Here is a 19,441-nt window from a genome sequence, read left to right as displayed (position 1 = left end):
GAGCAGTACTATTAAAGTAACTGAATGATATAATATGAATAGTAAGGCCTAGACTGGCTTGAGTGACCTGTTCATTCTGTCTTAATCCTGTGTCACAGAAGTCAGTTGAGGTCAAGTTCAGGGCCGATGTCAATGCCACGTGCACTGTTGTCAGTATCACTGTTTCAGAATCAATTGCTTCGAATGACTGCCGTAGCAAAAAATGTGGATAATTTTTGGCTCTATGCTTTGCTGTAAAGTCAGATTTATTTCTCTAGCAGCTTGTAAGCTCAGAAGTTTGTGAAATTTTTTCATAACGTTAGCAAAGAAGCTCAAGCAGACTTAGCAATGCTAAATATAAGGTGTAAAAAGGCACAAGGTACTTTGCTAAACCATGAATGTCAAATAGAACAAGAAGAACAAGCTGTGGAATCTGCTGTACTGCTGCTTCCAAGGAAATAAAAACAAATGAGAAGCTAAATGGACGTGAGATGTTAGTTATTGAGCACCTGTAATTCCTTTTGGTGATTCTGATATGGTTGATTGTATTTAGCATATGATCTTGATTCAAATCACAGATGTGAGGTTTTAAGCAAATTATAGACTTGAAAAACATCAGTAGTGAGTGAGCAGTAAAATGTTTGAGCAGCAGGGAGAAGATCAGCCTTGCTAGACTGGAATCTAGGAAAACCCCTGGATTTTAATGCAATAGGTCTTGCTAAACTAGAAGGCACTGGGCAAACTTACCCAACTATAATAAAATTGAAGTAGTGGAACGAGTTATAACATCAGAGTAGGTGAAAGGGATTGTTGCTGATCTAGATTTGAATAAAAATTAAGTTCTTTATTGAGGAGTTGGAAGCTTATGATAGGCAAGTTTGTACGTAGAGCCCTTATTCACTGAACTAAGATGTGGATAGTTAATACATACCTTGGTCTTCTGTTAGGGATTGTGACAACTGAGAATGAGAAGCTCAAAGATCAAGGTACAAAGGTTAAAAGATAATGCTACTGTAAAACTTCATCCACAAGCATAGGATTGTGTATTTGTTTCTTAATTGGCAGAGTAAAACTGAACTGAGTTCTAACTAGAATTTGATCAATGACTTGGATGTAGCTTAAAGGTTTTAGTGTACAGAACTATCAAAGTTTGTATTCCACCATTTTGATAGTACAAGCTGTAATTAGATTGTCCACTCAGAAGCAATTTTTAAATTAACACTGAATATTGTTTTTCAGTCTTAACTTTCTCCCTAATTAATTATTCTTCCTCTATTACTCCAGTCTGCCCAGCTTCATTGCTTTTTGGGTCTCTTCTATTTCTGCATATGCACACTCAAGAGAGAACTAACTGTGCTGAGGTGGTTGTCTAGTGAAACAGTTGGCTTCACTTGGCCTCTAGTGTGCAACATTCCCATGTGTAAAAGTTGAAATACAAAAAAAAAAAATAATAATTTTGGACTCAGTGTTAAACACAAATGTGGAAACAGACCTGGCCTATGGACTGGAAGGATCATAGACTCTTAGGATCATAGATCATGCCTTCTGCAAGGCAGGTAAATCTGAGATCTCTGCTACAAAAACAAATTTTAAAAAAAATGGAAAATCATTGATCAGTTGCTTATTCTCATTTGGTGTCTTCTGACAGCTGCACGTGATAGCATGAGTGTGCAAGAATGAAAAACATCTTGGAGTAAGCAGAGTTTCAGAACACTGTTAATGAAAGTCACTTCAGTTCCTTTAAAGGTGCATCTTCTGTGCATTCATGAAGTAGTGCTTTTTTTTTTTTTTTGGAAGTGATCTGTTGACCAACTTTTTGACCAACTTTTCAGTTATAAGGGTATATGGGAAAATCAGTTTAATATGCTACAGTGAGGAATAAGAAAAGCAATCATGATAAAGATAACATAATAATTTTGTGTAATACTCTGTGCACTGTTTGAGGAGTAGGTATTAAAATTAACATTTTGCTTGTAGCCCAGGGTGGAGGAGTAATAAACAACATAAAATCACTACTTCAGTCTGGTTAGGCAGGAGTGCTCAGTATTCTTTATTCAGTGATAGTCATCAGAATTCACAGGAAGCGAAAGAAGCACCTATGTCTTCTCTGTGCGGCTTCCCATCCATCACACGGTCCCTGCAGTGCATGTTCAGGAGGGAGGAGTGCTGCTTTTCTCTGAGTGAAATCAGAGAGGGTAAAGGTTTAGCTGATGTAACAGAGCAGTAGAGCTGGCCTGGTGGCTTGGTATCTGAACTCTTGTAGTATAAAGCAATGGATGCTTAAGAAACATAATACACCTCAGGCCAGTCCTTGATCTTTATAATCTTTACACACAAGACCTGAGCTAATGCTTAATATCAGTTTTGACACAGTATCTGAGTGCCAGCTCAAAGGAGAAAGGTATTTTTTTGTAGACATAAAAACTTTTCATGCTTAGTGAAACGTAACTTTATCAACACGTTGAAATGTTTGTACTTAAAACACTAATTTACTCCAATGTCTTGGAAAGGCTTTATATTTTAAAATGTTTTTATAATATGTCTTTAAAATCTGAGGTTATACGAATGCAATGTCAGAAATGTTCTCAGGCCTATGTGATTGTCCTCTCCTTTTTCCTTTACCTGTTTTCCCCTCTCAACATCCTAGCCTCCAAAAAAATGTAACAACCTAAAAATCCAAGCCATGAGTGGCCAACGATTATTGAACAAAACTTAAAAAATAAAACTAACATATCATTCACTGAATTATAAATTTAGAGAGTGATGCAATTAACTGAATTTTATTATATTTGCAATTTAATTACCATGATATGTATTTTACTTCTGAGGTGTTTAAGGAGCAGAAGCCTTCCATAAAATAAATCTCATGTCTATTTCTTGCATACATAGACAAATATTTAGGAAAAAAATATTGTTTATTTAGAAACTCCATGAGTGGTTACTAGTTAGTATAGTATTTATACTAGTTAGTATAAATTATTCTGTGCCTGTATTTTGGATGGAATAATACCATTAATTGAATGATCCTTTTTCTTCAGCTCCTGAAAATAACAAAGTTGGATTAGAACTGTTAACAGTATTATCAGTTACAGCTTCTAGAAGTTTTATTGGTTCTATCCCAGTGGTAGAGGAATGGAATTGCTTTTTATTGTTTTATTTGGTATTTTTAAATATAACTTTAGTGTAATTAATTAATCTCCTTTACATACCTTACAGAATTCTTATATTTCTTTCTGTCCTAGTGCCAGTGCATAGCTAAATATGAAAGAATTAATTTACCCAACACAGGGGAACATACTGAGAAACCTTTCCATCAAAACATTGACAGTATCTCAGTTTTTAAAAAAGAGGATGTCAGAGTAGTTGAGTACTGACTTTGGTCTCAGATGACATTTCCTGTACCTCAGGCTGCTTCCTACTATGTCTAAGTGAAAGCCCAATAGCTAAATCCTCTACTCAGGGATGTGTCTGAAAATTGAAGCACTGCACATGCAGCCTCCTGGTGTTTGGTGGATGGTGGAGGGGTTAATAGGAGTTCTGGCTGAAGAATGTTTTGCTTAACATGCTGCATTTCCAGCATCCTGTATGAGAAATTGGCTTTCATGACCAGTCTCTTACCTCTGTTGTTGCTATGACATACTTTCCCCCACTCCTCCAGTTCTTTTCCCATTAATTCTGAAAGAATTTAGGTGCTACTTTGTCTGTTTCTTAGTTTCCACTATTTCTGTACTGTAAAAGCCAGTGAGATGTAGTCACCATCATTCATGATGCATGGGGAAGAGTTAACTTTAGGCAATGATTCTAAAACTACATGCAGGAAATTGAAAATACTTTTTTCCCTTTTCTCTTCCTTTAATTATATTGCTGTGGGATTTGGAGGTTTTGTTTTCAGTCCTTTTCTCTAAGTTTGTTCCCCAATAAGTTATGCTCCTGCTTTCCCTCTTTTCAATATCTATGGAAAGATGAATTTGTTCAAAAAAAGATAGCCCACTCCTACTGTGTTGTGTGTGTGAAATGAGTTGTTTGGCAGGGTTAGTAGAGAGCTCAGGTTAACTCCCAATTAATGGCTCCACTCAGGGCTGGTATTCAGAGATGAAATCTGGCCTCCAGCCAGAAAGTATTAAATTATCTGAGTTTTAGAATTCATTGTCTTAAGTTCTAAGGGGGCTTTAAATGTTTCAGTTGATAGGATATACATGAGGTCTCTAACACATAGCAAGTAATTTTAAAAATCTGTTATACATGGGAAAAATCATTCTTATAGTTAAATAAGGGAATAGTGTCTGCAGCTGCTGGATCAGATTTCAGCAAATACAGACAAGAAAATGCAATTAAAGCTTCCAAATGCTGTAATTAAGTATTTTAATCCTGGAGAGAAATATCTGCTTCTGTTAGGAATATTTGAAAGTACTAAATATTTTGTTGTTTTTATCAAACAATGTGTAGAGGATAAATGATATTCATAGAAATTATACAAATAAATAGGGCCACTGTAGATTTATAACATCGTAGCATAGCATCATTAACTCTGTTGTCTGTGAACTTCCAGTTCTAGGGTTTGTAATTTAAATGAGTGGGGGTTTTTAAAAAAATCAGTGTATATTAGTATGTGTGATAATACATAATATATTTACTCTGCTGAATACAGTACAATTAAATTTAACTGGACTTGTTTAGATGTATACTTTGTTGTTAATCTAAATATTAGTTATATTCTAGCAATTGTTTTTATTTCTACTAATTATTTCATTGTATTATGTTCATGAGCAATGTTTACTTTTAAAGCAGAAGCTGAGACGAAATGTGAATTTACTTGAGAAGCTGGTTATGCAGGAGACGTTGTCATGTCTGGTGGTGAACCTCTATCCAGGAAATGAGGGTTATTCACTTATGCTCAGGGGAAAAAATGGTTCAGGTAATAATTTTGCTCTTTAATTTTTAAAAACACTCAGAATGCTATATAAATAGCATGTGTTGTTGCTTACATTTAACTGTTCCACTTCTGAGATCATTCTGGGGGTGACGGGTGGACGGAGAACAAACAACTGTACTTGAATTAAAAATTTACATAAAGCTGTGAGGTGCAGTGTAAATCGGTAGATATGAGTCTTTTTGATAGCCTTTCACTCTCTTATTTCCACTTAGTTTCTGGAGTTGCATATCCAAGTTTCTCTTATATCATAAGTTCCTTTTGTCAGATTGATTGTTTCGCTGTTTCCTATATCTAGGTCTGTCTAAAGGCATTTTTGTTCCAGTTTGGTTGTATTTCCTTGCTGTTGGTACTGTGATGTGCAATAAGAGCATACAGTATGTCACCTGGGAGCAAAAATTTTGTCTATTAGCACCATAAGAGCAAAATAAAGCTCTAGAAACAGAAAGGGATGTGAAAATTAATACTGTGCAAAAAAAATGGTCTGTTTGGATAGGTTTCTGCCAACCCTGCTTTTTCCTGTAGCAAGTTTGTTTTAGATTTCTCATTGTTAAAGTTGGAACTTGAAAGGCAAAAGAAAAGTAATATGTTTTGTTTAAATTCAGATTCTGAGACCATTCGTCTGCCTTATGAGGAAGCAGAGCTGCTTGAATATTTGGATGCAGAGGAACTACCACCTATTTTGGTTGATCTTTTGGAAAAATCGCAGGTTTGGAAGTTTTGTTTTTGACAAGAACTTATGTTTTTTACCCAGATAGACCTTGATTTTTTTGAATGCTTCGCATAGGTGATTCTAATCACAAGACACTTCTGCATTTGAAACTGTAATATTTAAAACCTCAAATAAATATTTTATTGTTCTTTAGGAAAAAAAATACTGAGGAGAAAGAGATAGAAGGGAGTGCTGTGGTTATAGCTGTGAAACAACTTCAGCTCTGTGCTCTAGCAAAATGCCCTTTGTTCTTGGTCATAATGACAATGTTTGGCATGGGAATTTTTTGAAACTACTTTGCTGGCATATGAAACACTACATTTTAAGCTTGTATTTTAGGTATGTCTAGCCATGTAGTAAAGAGCACCGGTCTGAAAAAATTAATGATTACTTTTATTCATAGTTTCACTGAATTTTATATGTTATATAAAAAACTTCTATTTAGAGGCAGGGGTGGATTGGTAAATATTTGTTTATTTAAAAGTTGGGGTTTTTTTCTTTCAACTAGGTTAATATTTTTCATTGTGGATGTGTCATAGCAGAAATACGTGACTATAGGCAGTCTGGTAACATGAAATCTCCAACATACCAAAGCAAGCACATTCTTTTGCGTCCTACAATGCAGGTAAGAAGTGGCTTAAGTAATTTCTCAGTGTTACCATAGTTCCTAGACTGGATACTATTACAGACCATATATTAAGAAATCTTATTACTCAGTTGAAAGCTAATTACCATTATGTCTTCTTCCTCAGACTTTAATTTGTGATGTGCATTCTATAACAAGTGACAACCACAAATGGACACAGGTGGGTTAGAGGTTATTTTAAAACTTTACAGTGATGTCATAAATAAACGAAAAAATAAAATTATGTAAAATTTTCTATTTGTTTAATAAATATAGAACTTACTCTTTTTTTATTAATTCAAACTGTCAGTGTGTATAGTTGTGCATGGTACATGATTCAGAGAGCTGCCAAATTAACTTAATATCATCTTTCCACAAGATGCCATAGAATACAATAGGATTTGCTAAAGATTTTGTGGAGTCAGACCTTAATTTTTGAAGTGAAAAATGGCAGCCTTGGAGCGACTCTAGCTAGTTTACCTTACTTCATTCATCTTCAGCGTGCAGCCCCAGAACAGCACTGGCAATCTAATGACACAATTGCTCCTCCACCTTTATTTTACTATTGATACTTTTAAAGTAAAGACAATCTAAAGTAACTACAGTAGTACAGTTATAGGTAGTGAATTGCTGAACAGGGTTGGTATACTCAGTGTTCTTTTTTGTGTTTCAGAGCCACAGTCATGCTCAAATCTAATTCAAATTGTAATCTAATTCCCAGTAGATCATCTTTATGGCACTGATTGCTAATACATCAATATAAATCACTGACAGAAAATGGATTTCAGTGCCACTAGTACTGTGTTTGAAGCAAGCAAACAAAGAAAACTCACACAAAAAACCCCAGAATGTGACCTCTGCTTTTCAGCAGATTTCTTGGTTTTTTCCTACTGGAAACCCTACCCAAGGTCTGTAACTAATAATAATGGTTAGGGATACTTAATTGTTGAACAGTTTCTTCTGTTGACTATTCACACACAATTTTTTCAGTTTTCTCTAAAATGATGTCCATGTGCACAGATATATAAGAGCTTAATTAGTGTAAAAGTTTTCATATTTTTACATTTATTAATAGCTGTGTATATTACAGGAGGACAAACTCCTACTTGAGAGCCAACTTATTTTGGCTACAGCAGAGCCTTTGTGTCTTGATCCTTCAATAGCAGTGACGTGTACTACAAACAGACTCCTGTACAACAAGCAGAAGATGAACACTCGCCCAATGAAACGGTAGTTTTCAGTGTGAAACATTTTCAAAGAAAAATATAAGTAATGCTTTATGTGAAAATTTAGCTACTTATATGAAATACTTACTGAAATATTAGGATTGTGTGAGGAACAGTCAAATTATATCTTATTTCAAAGTGCTCAATATTGTGCTGTATTTCAGTTAGTAGTAGATACTGTAGTATGCTTATTTTTGTGTATCAAAGGAAAGTGTGTATGTATATATTTTCTCAACATAATCTGTTATACTGCAGTTTGGATTTTGCCTTTTTTTTTGCATAATTTATGTGTAGACTGAGTAAGATGGCAGCTTAGTATTGTAAAATATATAAATTGATATGTTGCATATTGGTCTCTGATTTGTTAAAAGCTATGTATAAACTTAATCCTGAATGAGGAAATCAAGGGAATTATTTGCATGTTTGACATTCAGGCTAAACAGAAGTGTAAGCGTATCAGAATCTTGGAAAAGTTGAAATTATTTCACTTTTGTGTGTGGTTATTCACTTTTTTCCACAAAAGCTTGAAATGGTTCATATTTATTCTGCTACAAGAGTTTCATTCACTCTGTAGAAGGGAAATGTACTAATGGTCTTTCAAAATTACTGCAATATTTAAAACGATCTGTATTGCAATACTATGCTAGTGTAAAACTAGTGGCAATGTCTAAAGGTATAAATAGTGAAATTGATTGAGCTGTCCTTGAAATTAAAGCTTTGTGATCAGCAAATATTCCACTAGAAAAATAGGCAAAGGTTAAATGAATGTCCGGAACAGCATTACTGTAGCAACAAGTTTGTCATGAAACAAATGGAGGGCAGTCACTGTGTTTGTAGTTACATAAGGAGTACAAAGATCTTTTGATGGAACTGAAATATATGATAGTATACAAATATTTTAAGCTTGGCAACTTCTTAATTTCTCCTTTTGATAATGTTCAATTCAATTATGCATTAAAAAAATAACCCCACTCTTAGTGCTGAAACACATGAACAGAATACTAGTATATTTTATAAATATGAAATAAAAAGTTAGAGTTGTACAGTGTAACCCAGAAAAGCAATTTTAAATTAATATTTGAAAACCTATTAATCTCAATTTAAGTAGGAGTTCTCTGTATATTTTTGTGTTTGTACACAGGCAGTGGAGAATTTAATGTTGATGGTTTTACAAGCTTGTGTCATTTTTCCATAGGTGCTTCAAAAGGTACTCAAGGTCCTCTCTGAACAGACAGCAGGAAGTAGCTCACTACTCAGCTCCACCTCAGCTCAGAATACTTGACTACTTACAGAAAAGGAAGGAGAGGAAAGCAGCCCAGCAGTATGACCTCAAAATTTCTAAAGCTGGAAATGTAAGTGTTCTGAGAAGTAATTTCATATGCTTCTAACTATTTAATTAGAACATTTAACATATTAATCCTGCTTTTTCATTTTCCAGTGCGTAGATATGTGGAAACAGAACCCTTGCTACTTGACTGCACCTTCTGAAGTAGACGTAAGACCAGTTGTTACCATTAGCAATTATTAGCAATTTTATTGAACATTGTATTATATGAAGAAGTGACTAAAAAGTATCTGGTATCAAAATAAAAATGGGATAACTTTACTTTTTACAGTTACTTTTCTATACCATAAGGTATAAACACTAGTGAAACCACACTGTAATTGTAACAGAATAGTTTGTATGAGGTAAACAGTACAGCTGTTACTGTTTTTCTTCTGTGGGTTCAATGAGCACATGTCTATTTGAAGTTGTTTGATAATATGAAAACCAGAAAAACAAATGAGGTTTGTGGATTATTTAAAAATGAGTCACTTCTCATCTTGGTAGAAATTCCTCTCTTTAGATATGTTATGATACTATGGCACATTAATATTTTGAGAAGTTTTGATTTTTAAACAGAGAATTCTAGTTGAGAGTTCTTTTGATCACTGTGTGCATTCTTCTCTCAGGGACATTCGTGTTCTTAGTTTCTGGCACTGACAAAACATATACTACCAGTGTACAGAAGGGACTCATAGAATCATAGAATACCCTGAGTTGGAAGGGACCTACAAGCATCATCAAAAGTCTAACTCCTGGTCCTGCAGGACAAGACAACCTAAAAAATCACACCAAGTGTCTTGTCCAAATACTTAAACTCCATCAGGCTTGGTACTGTGAACACTTCCCTGGGGAGCCTGTTCTAGTACCTGACCACCCTCTGGGTGAAGCAATTTTTCCTAAAATCCAGCCTATACCTCCTCTCAGGTCCTGTCACTGGTCACCACAGAGAAGAGATCAGGGCCTGCCCCTCCTCTTCCTCACAAGGAAGTTGTAGACTGCAATAAGGTCTTCCCTCAGTCTCCTCCAGACTGAATAGACTAAATGACCTCAGCTGCTCCTCATACGGCTTCCCCTCAAGGCCTTTCACCTTTTTCTTGTCCCTTCTTTGGACACTCTTTAATAGCTTTAAATTCTTCTTATATTGTGGCACCCAAAACTGCACACAATATTCAAGGTGAGGCCGCACCAGTGCAGAGCAGAACAGGACAATCCCCTCCCTCAGCTGGCTGGGGATACTTTGCCTGATGCCCTCCAGGACATGGTTGGCCCTCCTGGCTGCCAGGGCACTGCTGACTCATATTCTACTTGTCATTGACCAGGACCCCCAGGGCCTTTTCCACTAGTCTTCTCTAGTCTAATGAGTCTTCTGCAAGACTCTGTAGACTAGACAAGTCTACAAGCTTTGGACATCATAGTGCTGGCAAGAATGTGCATTACACATGAAATGATGGTATAAGTTTGTACTTTTTTCACTTTGACTTCTTAATCGTTCCACATTGCAGACAATTATTTTGATCTGTAGTCTTAAGCTATGTTTCATTCACTCTTTTGTTGTTTAACCTAGCAAATACGGTGTAACACTATAAGTGTCAAGTTCTGAAGATTCTCTGATTTAGTTTTTCTGAATGCATAAAATAGGAGATTCTTTATTTTCTGATCTCTCTATTTTCTTTAAGGTGGAAAAATATGCCAAAGTGGAAAAGTCTATCAAGCCTGATGACTCACAACCAACTGTCTGGCCAGCACATGTGAGTAGTTTAGGCCTTTGGCCAAACTTCACTGTCTCTAGTTAAAATGCCTCTTATTTCAACAAAAACAAAGTAATGTAGGAATAATCTTCTCTGCCCCAATTTAATTAATCTGCCATGTGTTATATGGACATGGGAAGATTACCAGAGATACTTGTAATTTTCTACAGTACAGCAAGCATGTGATCAGTCTTGTAATTTCCTCAGGTTTTCCAGAAATACAGGGAAGAGCAGCTTGCAGTAAAGAAAGCATAATAATTTACAGGGAGCAGTACTCTGCTCAACAAATTGCTTTCTTTACTCAGACACTCCAATGCTGATGGAAAAGAGCTTCAGTTAAAATCAAAATGTTAAATTTTGAAAGAGGTTAGTATTAAATGCCTCTTACAAAAAGCTCCTTCTGCAATATGTAAGTTGAACCTTAAGATTTTTGGCACAAATTATGTTATTTGATAGGAAGTAATAATTTAATGTAATCAGCCATAGATAATTGAATAATTTTTTTATAATTTTAGAGGCAAGATACTATCTTTATTAACAGCATGTATCATGATGTCTTTGTAGTTTCATATTGGAAAAAAGTAATACTTTCTCACAGAACTTAATCTTCACTCCCAACATTTTACTCTGAACATTTTTTGCTTTGTCATAATTTATATTAAACTGTTCCTATATATGTTTACCCCATCTGCCTTTCCATGTCTAACATGATTGTTTAGCTTTTGCAATATCGTTGTGTTTTTTAAGAGATGATAAACTCTTTTTCCCTTCATCCCTTTAGATAATTTACTCTCAAATCACTTCCATTTCATATTATGCACTCCTTCCTATAGAGTTTTACTTGCTTTCAGAGTTACTTATAGAATGTTTTTTACTATGTTTTATATAGAGTTGGTCTGTTTTACTCACTGTTCTGCTAACACTTGTTCAAGACTTACTAGGTTGTTTTCTTCTGTCATTTTAGGAAATAAAAGATGATTATGTATTCGAATGTGAAGTTGGTAATCAGCTTCAAAAAACAAAGCTGACCATTTTCCAGTCTCTTGGCAATCCCTTGTACTATGGTAAAATTCAGACACTCAAAGGTGATGAGGAAAATGACAACCTATTAACTCCATCACAGTAAGTTACATGCTCTTTTAAAATGTGCTGTGATCTGATAGATGAAGGAATACAAACATTGCTTGTCATTTTCAGTCATAAAAATACTCCAGAGCTAAAATCTGATTTAAGAGTTTTTAACAAAAAACAATATCAAACAAAATGCGTTCAAGCAACTATCTTATCTTTAATGTACTTTTATGTTAAATTTGCCTGTTCTTTTACATTGAAAATATATTGGGGCTAAAAGCAATCTCCCACAAACACAATCCACGCAAATTGTGGAGACACCATGAGATGTTGTTGCACTCTTTTTTAGTGTTATTCAGAATTTTGATTGTTCTTAAAACGTCCCTGATGCTGTGAAAGCTTAAGACATGACTTTATTCTATTTACCCTTAGACAGAGAAATTTAAGCTAAATAGATGAAAGAAAACATAAGCTTCTAAGAAGCTTTTTAATTTTGAATTGTTTTGAATATGCTGGTTTTGGCTGTGGTTCTACAAATATTTTCTATTCTTGGCTCTTTTTGTTGTATGTACTAGATTACTTGTGTGGAGGAACCTGTGCAGCAGAGTAGAACCTATAAATTTCAGTAAGGCAAGGAGCAGTGAGCCTGAGCAAACTTTTTAGTTTTGCTAATAAAAATTATTTTTATTGTCTAGTATGTAATTCTTCTCTTATTTTTTTATCCAAATCGTAAAACATCTTGAGTATTAAGAATATTTTATCCATAGACTTCAGCTATTTACAGTTTGTTTCCATACTGTTGTGGTTTAACCCCAGCTGGCAACTAAGAACCATGCAGGCACTCACTCTGCCCCTCCTCCTCCTGCCTCCTCAGTGGGATGGGGGAAAGAACTGGAAGGGTAAAAGTGAGGAAACTTGTTGGTTGAGATAAAGACAGTTGAATAGGTAAAGGAAAACCCACACATGCAAGCAAAGCAAAACAAGGAATTCATTCACCACTTCCCATGGGCAGACATGTGTTCATCTGTCTCAGGGAGAGCAGGGCCCCATCATGTCTAATGGTTACTTGGAAAGACAAATGCCATCACCCTAAGTACTCCCCTCCCCCTTTTCTTTCTTTTTCCACTGGCTTTATATGCTGATGACACCATATGGTATGGAATATCCCTGTCTTTGGTCACTTGAGGTCAGCTGTCCTTGCAGTATCACTTTGCAACTTCTTGTGCACCTCAAGCCCACTTGCTGGTGAGACAAAAAGGAACTTTGTAGGTACTGCTCAGGAATACCTAAAACACCCATGTATTATTAAAACTATTTTCAGCACAAAACACAGCCCTAGATCAGCTACTATGGAGAAAGTTAACTCTATCCCAGTGAAAACCAGCATACATACTTAGAATTTATCTTCCTAAACCAGCAGTGCTAGCTTAGAATTGTGTAATAAGACTGGGAATTAAATGGATTTAGAGGTATTAGATGCCTCAGGGGAGGTTGGAATTCATTGCTAAGACATTGCCAATTGAAGTTCATCAAAACTTGGATAATTCCTCATTAGCAAACTGTCATACAAAATAAAAGTTGTTCAGTAAAATAAAACAATGTTTTTTACATTTTATTTTTGGAGCTGGAGAAAGAGGAAAAAAGTGTTAAAAAATCACTGCAGTAATAAGTTTGCAAGCTGTAAGTGTTCCGCAAAACAGAAATATTTATTTAGGAGGGCTGGAAAATCAGAGGGAATTGGAATTTGCATAAGTGAAATCAAAAATGGAAACTAAATATTTGCTAAAATATTATGGGTAGGGCTGCTTTTGACATACTCTCAGAAGAGTTATATTTCAGTGTGAGCGTATTGATATGTTGTTGATTTATACATAACTTTGTACTTTTTACAGTTACAATTCTGTAGCAGTTACGTCCATTTCTTTGAAAATATAAAATCCCAAACTTCCATACTCTGCCTTTTTCTCTGTAGGTTATTTACTCCTAAAGGAGACCGTATTAGACCATGTGTGTATATCGTATATATAGTTAGGAAGTCAAGTATGTATTTCAAGTACTGAATAATACCCAGTCCGTTGAATGGATACATTATCACTTGTATTTTGAGCAGGTCAGAAAAAAAGGTAGCACTGACATTTGTCTGAAGTCTTGTAATTTTAAAAATATGATCTTTTAGTCCAATTCATGACTGAAAATATATTTTACATTTTAGGTTCCTTATTGGTTCGAAGACTGATGCTGAAAGGTAATTTAATATAGTATGTACAGCCATTTGGTTTGATGCCAAATAATGAATTTTGTTTCTTTTAGCCATTATGACTGCTAATGTGTGATTATGGAAACAGATGCAGAACAGATGAGGAGAAATAAGAGGAATTAATCATCATAACAAGAAGTAGAATATAGTGTGTAGTTTCTTTATTTAAGGAGCAAGAAAGAATAGAGGAAATCAACTTGTGAGCACAGTTTGTTGTGCTACCTGAACTCTGAGAGCACTTTGCAGGAATTTCATCCTGACATTTTGGATAGTAAATTACCAGTCATGGAACTGGTACATTTGAATTTGTCATTTGAAGTGTAATCTAGGACTTAAGATTTATACAACTTACTTTTGTGTGTTGTGCCTTACTTGATTCAGCTTTCCTAGAGAATCAAGTAATTAAAGAGTTTTTCAGTGTATTTTAGTCATAGAATGAGTAGGAGTAGCAATTCAGAGAAACAGGCAGCAAAATAACTGTTTTTTCAAATGTTTGTCTGCATGCATCACATTAGATACCTGTGCATATGAACACAGAACCTTTAAAAATCAACCTCTGTCAAAGCCAGTTGTGTTTTTATACTTCCATAGGATACCTCGAGCTGATGTACATGCCATAGCTCTTATCCCTTATCTTATGTGCCTGGCAGGGAAATGAGTATTTGAGTTGATCAGAAATCAGTAATCGTGTTCTTTTTTTAAATAGGTAATTTTGATCAAGAAACCCTGTGCTTATATTCTCTCCTGCATCCTTTGTGCTGATACTTTTGCTGTTTGTTCTGTAAGCGGAATTGGGGGATTGGCTGGCTGAAAACTAAAACAATAATACAGGGGCCTAGTTGTAACTGGGATTGGTTTCCCAATCCTGCTTGTCACTTGGCTGCACAAGTCCTTCTGTCAGAATAGCAACTGGGTTTCAGGGACTAGGACAAGATGCAACAATATAAGAGGTCAGGACCACCTTTTTGAGTACATGGCATTTTACTGCTCTTAATTCCACTGTAATTTTAAGTCAGTCTGAAATCTAATTGCTGAAAAAAGTACACTGCACCCTTCCCTCTGTTGTGTATCTCAGGGCCCTTGCTTAGGTCTGCATTAGTCAAGTAACAGCATATTACAGAATCAGTGCTATACCAAAATAAAGTGTAGTTCATCACATTTAGGTGTAAGGTAATAGAAATATTCCAGCAGTTTTTCACTGAGATTCAGTCTGTAAGTGACAACAGCACTTCAGCTTGATTTTTCAAGTCAGCAAGGTCACTTTGTATATTCTGCTCATGTTTGTGAAAGAGTTTTCCCTCAACTTGGTTGTCTTAGATTAGTAGAGATGTAGTATTTCATTTGATAGAACAGTATTTTAAATTTGTTTGCCTGATGCTATTGGTGCTTTATTAAATGTCTGTCGTGATGCTCAAAGAGGAGTGATTGTTCATCCCTTGCATTTAGACTTCTCATCTGACATAGACCTCAAGTTAAAGGAGGGGTTGACTGTTCCACAGGGAGCATAAGCAGAAGAGACACCCTTATAAAAGATTCTGGGCCTGTGTGAAGGGAATGGGGTCCCCATTGACTGACATCCCAAAGACCTGCAGTTGCTTTCAGGAAGGGAACTGCTCTATCTACTGTTTTCCATATTCCTCCAAAAGAGTGTTTCTTACACTGTATTTTGCATTAGAAAAAAAAAAGACCGGGATTAAAAGTTAAAATGGAATAAACCTAAGAGCCCAGGAACATAATGTAGAAAGATACATAGAGATATAAATATTTTTTATATATGTGCATATCTATTTTATATAGAGATATGCTTACGTAATAGATAAAATATATGACTGTAACATATGCAATTATGTGTTTTTATATATGTATCTACTTTAGAAGTTAAAAGTTGTTAATCTTTTTATGTCTTCATTGTTTGTTTCAGGGTAGTGAATCAGTATCAGGAGTTAGTACAAAGTGAAGCTAAATGTCCTGTGAAAATATTTCATAATTCAAGTGGATCAGTCAATCTTAGTCATCTTTCTCCAGGGAAGGAAATGGAAGTGAGTTTATTAAGCCACACATTTTTTTATTTGCCTTTGATTATTGAATTGTTAGAATTTCAGAGATTGCTTTGTTTGTTTCAAAGAATATTTTGAGTTGGAAGGGACCCACAAGGATCATCAGCTGTTAGGTGAGTGGCCCATACAGGGATCAAACCCGTGACGTTGGCGTTATTAGCATGTGCTCTAACCAACTGAGCTAATCTCAGGGTTCTCTTTGCTATCGACGTTTAAAAGTAAAATAACCTAAAAATGTCATCGCGAACGAATTTTTAAATGTGTTGTGGTCACGATCATCCATTGGAAAAGTTAAAGGAAAGCATTTATGTTTTCAGTGTTCAAATGCTGTCTTCTAGACGTTTTGGGGGTTTTTTGGCTGTGTATAGTGTAGTTAGCTCCAAGGTTTTGTTTTAGCATTTTCCCCTGTTCAGATGAACTTTTCACAGAACAGTATAGTAAAATGCAGCTATGTGTTTTATTTTGCAGGTCAGTAAACACAGAAGGAGATGGAGTAGCTAAACTTCTTTTACCTGTAGAAATTAAAATTATTTTCTCTTTACTTTGAAGAGGAAAACGTAAAACAAAACAAGAAAAAAAAACAAAAAAAAACCCAAAACAAAAACTAGCAAACAAAAAACCCCCAAGAACTTTAAAATGTGTATATTTGCATGCACACACATTTCTACCTTTCCAGTATAAATTCTTGCATTCCCAAATTTTCCTGCCTGTTGGCATTGCCTTGTTTTACATTCTGCTTCTGGCTTTGTTGGTCAGATTCAGTACTTTAGCAGTGAGCTGTATTTAGGCTTCAAGTAGTAAATGAGAGTTGTATCTGTTGGGCTATTTCCTTAGTGACATCCTCCCCTAAACACCTAGTTTTAAACTCCTACAACATTGCTGTGAAAGAGGTAGTTCTTGGTGTCAGCCAGACCAGCAGCATTCCAAGGCCAGCAGTTGCAGAAAGGGATATGAATGTTTATGTGTATACACATACAGGCATGTACATGCACATGCACATTATATGCATTAAAATCATATAATAACTTGGGGTGGGAGGGTACTTTCAGAAGTCATCTTGTCTGCCTGTACAAGCCCCCACCAAAATCTGGACCAAAATTACTCAGGTTTACTGTATTCAATGATCTTGTTACCTTTGAAATGGGGCATTAGTCTTTATTTTCAAAACCAAGAAAGCAGATTTTAGTAGAAGAAGAGAAAAGTAGTCCTTAAAATTTTCCTCATAAGATTCTTTTTTATAAGCAAGCAATTAGAAACACATAGAGGGGACTCTCATTACTGAGAATCAGTGGAAGCTAAGCTTACCAGAAAGGGTGATTCTGCACAATGCAGAATGATCTGATTTCTTAACCCATGCACATCTAATTTAGGCTCCAGCATTGAAATATTCCCTTCACCATGTCAACAGCCTAGTTTCAGCAGTTTGTAGGCCTTATGTTTGTTTAGACATTACTTTCATTTATGGAAAAATGCACATAGGTAAAAATTTTATAGGTAAAAATGTATAGGTAAAAATACATAGACTATATATAACTGTAAATATGTTTCATTCTTGAGTCTTTTGACAGTGTCAGCTATTGGAATTATGGATTTTGGTCTGTTGTGAGTGACTGCAAACTACCGACTCAAGTAGCTGAAGTTAATTTATGTTCAGATAGCCTGATAAGTAGATTTTAAGAACAAATAAAAAGGGAACATTTTCCCTCTAAAAACATTAATGAAGTTTTGATCCCACTGAAGCCAGTGGGGAAACGTGTCTTGATTTCTGTGCATTCAGGATTTTGCTGAATGTGTTTAAAATCCTACTGCTAGAATCAGGAATTCTGATCCCTTTCTTTAAATTTATCTTGGTTGGAAATGGCAGGTATATACAGAGAGAATGAATGAAATTATGCAGTTTTTCAAGTAAAACCAAAGTATTCATTTACTTCAAGTGCATTTGTCGCTCTTGCATTTGTGAAAATTACTAAGAAGGATTTCAGAATTATGGATAAAAGTGAAACTCCTTAATTACTTTAATTTGCTCAGTTTAAATTTTTGCCAGCACTTTCATGCTGCTTCTTGATCGTAAACACTTTAGATAAAGGGAGTTGGTCATAGGTTATGTTTTTTAAATAAATACATAAAAATCTGAAATGTATGACGGGAATTTTGTCATAGTTTTGAGGTATCTTAATACACATTAATTGAATTGTCTTTTCTGCCAACTGTGTGGAAGCTCACATCATTGCTGTGGTAGTGTTAATTTCTCTTTCCTCCCAGCAGCCAGAAAGCATATCAGGTTCTGTTCAGTCTTCAGTGCTGGGGAAAGGTGTAAAACACCGACCTCCTCCTATCAAATTACCTTCAAGTTCAGGAAGTAGTTCTTCAGGTAATTATTTATTGACTCAAGCCTCTCTTTTTTACATGTTCTACCTGTTGTAAAATTACAGGATATCCCTTTAGTAAAGATTTAATAAAAAAATACCAGTGTCTTATCTGTGAGAAGAGCATATTTTTTTTGATTTCTGATTATATTGGTTACAAAATTGTACCCTAACAAATATTTGAGTTAATCTGTACTCACAGAACAACAATATGTTTTAATTATGCTTTTTCAGGTAATATTTTTAGTTCACAACAGTCAAGTGGCCATCTAAAATCCCCAACTCCTCCTCCTCCTTCTAAGCCTCCTGGTCTTTCTCGGAAACAATCTATGGATCTTAATCAAGTTAACATGCTCTCTCCAGCTGCCATGTCTCCTGCGAGCTCTTCACAAAGTGAGTCACGACCTAAATTCTCCATTAAATCTTAGGCTTTTGTATAAATGCTTCCTGAGATAAACTTCTTAACCTGTGGAATGATGAAACTTAAGTGTACAGTGTACCCTAAATTGTATAAGTTGTGCAGCTTTAGGCAGGTCTCTTGTTCACTGTATGTAATTTCTGTTTATTGTAACTGTGTTTGTTTTCTGTATATATATATGTATGCACCCTCTGTGTATACGTTTTAATACATTTTATGCAATTAGTGTGATCTCCTCATATATGAAAGGCTGGTAGATGATGTGATGAGATAAAATTCCAAAGTGTAGATTTTTTTCCTCCAATGTAAAAGCAGTATGTTAGATCAGTTTGCCTTTACATAATTTAAGCATCTAGTTTATTAAATGTTATAGGAGCTGGTGCAGTTGTGTATCTATGTATGTATATAATCTGATCAGTCCCAAGGTGATAATACAATAAACGATAAGATGATTTTTTAAAAACACTCCTACACTGTTTTACAAATCATTGCTGATTACAAGTGTGGTGGTGATGCTGATGATAATAGCACCATATCCTGAGGTGTTAAAATGCAAATTTCAATCAAAAGTGATGTCCCAGTTTAAGTATTTTCATTAACATTGTCAGGTTCATTGTAATCATAGCTATAGATCATAAAAAAATTTTAAAATACGTATGCGTCTTGAGCCATTTCATGAACAGATTTATACAAAGAGGAAACCATATCTGCAGTTTCTCAGTTTT

At 35.1% G+C, this 19,441-nt stretch overlaps 1 protein-coding gene across 15 annotated transcripts in view; it reads left to right on the top strand.

The window, feature by feature from the left end:
- Window positions 1-19,441, top strand: part of SUPT20H (SPT20 homolog, SAGA complex component) — a 34,742-nt gene that overhangs the window by 5,080 nt on the left and 10,221 nt on the right. For 9 of the 15 annotated variants that reach the window (XR_005565419.1, XR_003544058.2, XR_005565420.1 and 6 more), the window contains exons 6-18: window positions 4,765-4,894; window positions 5,515-5,618; window positions 6,130-6,246; window positions 6,374-6,427; window positions 7,337-7,476; window positions 8,668-8,824; window positions 8,911-8,967; window positions 10,476-10,547; window positions 11,512-11,669; window positions 13,831-13,863; window positions 15,797-15,914; window positions 18,195-18,303; window positions 18,533-18,691. Coding sequence is in view for 12 of the 15 variants with exons in the window: in XM_027739029.2 (XP_027594830.1) it covers window positions 4,765-4,894; window positions 5,515-5,618; window positions 6,130-6,246; window positions 6,374-6,427; window positions 7,337-7,476; window positions 8,668-8,824; window positions 8,911-8,967; window positions 10,476-10,547; window positions 11,512-11,669; window positions 13,831-13,863; window positions 15,797-15,914; window positions 18,195-18,303; window positions 18,533-18,691 (1,408 nt within the window). In the remaining 3 variants the exon portion in view is untranslated. The remainder of the gene's footprint in view (window positions 1-4,764; window positions 4,895-5,514; window positions 5,619-6,129; window positions 6,247-6,373; window positions 6,428-7,336; window positions 7,477-8,667; window positions 8,825-8,910; window positions 8,968-10,475; window positions 10,548-11,511; window positions 11,670-13,830; window positions 13,864-15,796; window positions 15,915-18,194; window positions 18,304-18,532; window positions 18,692-19,441) is intronic. The other 6 variants (XM_039386218.1, XM_027739031.2, XM_039386217.1 and 3 more) reach the window with 3 other exon arrangements.

The sequence above is a fragment of the Pipra filicauda genome, unplaced genomic scaffold (genome assembly GCF_003945595.2).
Source record: "Pipra filicauda isolate LSUMZ 115617 unplaced genomic scaffold, ASM394559v2 scaffold473_size681673_pilon, whole genome shotgun sequence".
Classification (NCBI taxonomy): domain Eukaryota; kingdom Metazoa; phylum Chordata; class Aves; order Passeriformes; family Pipridae; genus Pipra; species Pipra filicauda.
Note: the sequence above shows the minus strand (reverse complement) of the source record. Positions and strands in the feature narration are given on the sequence as shown.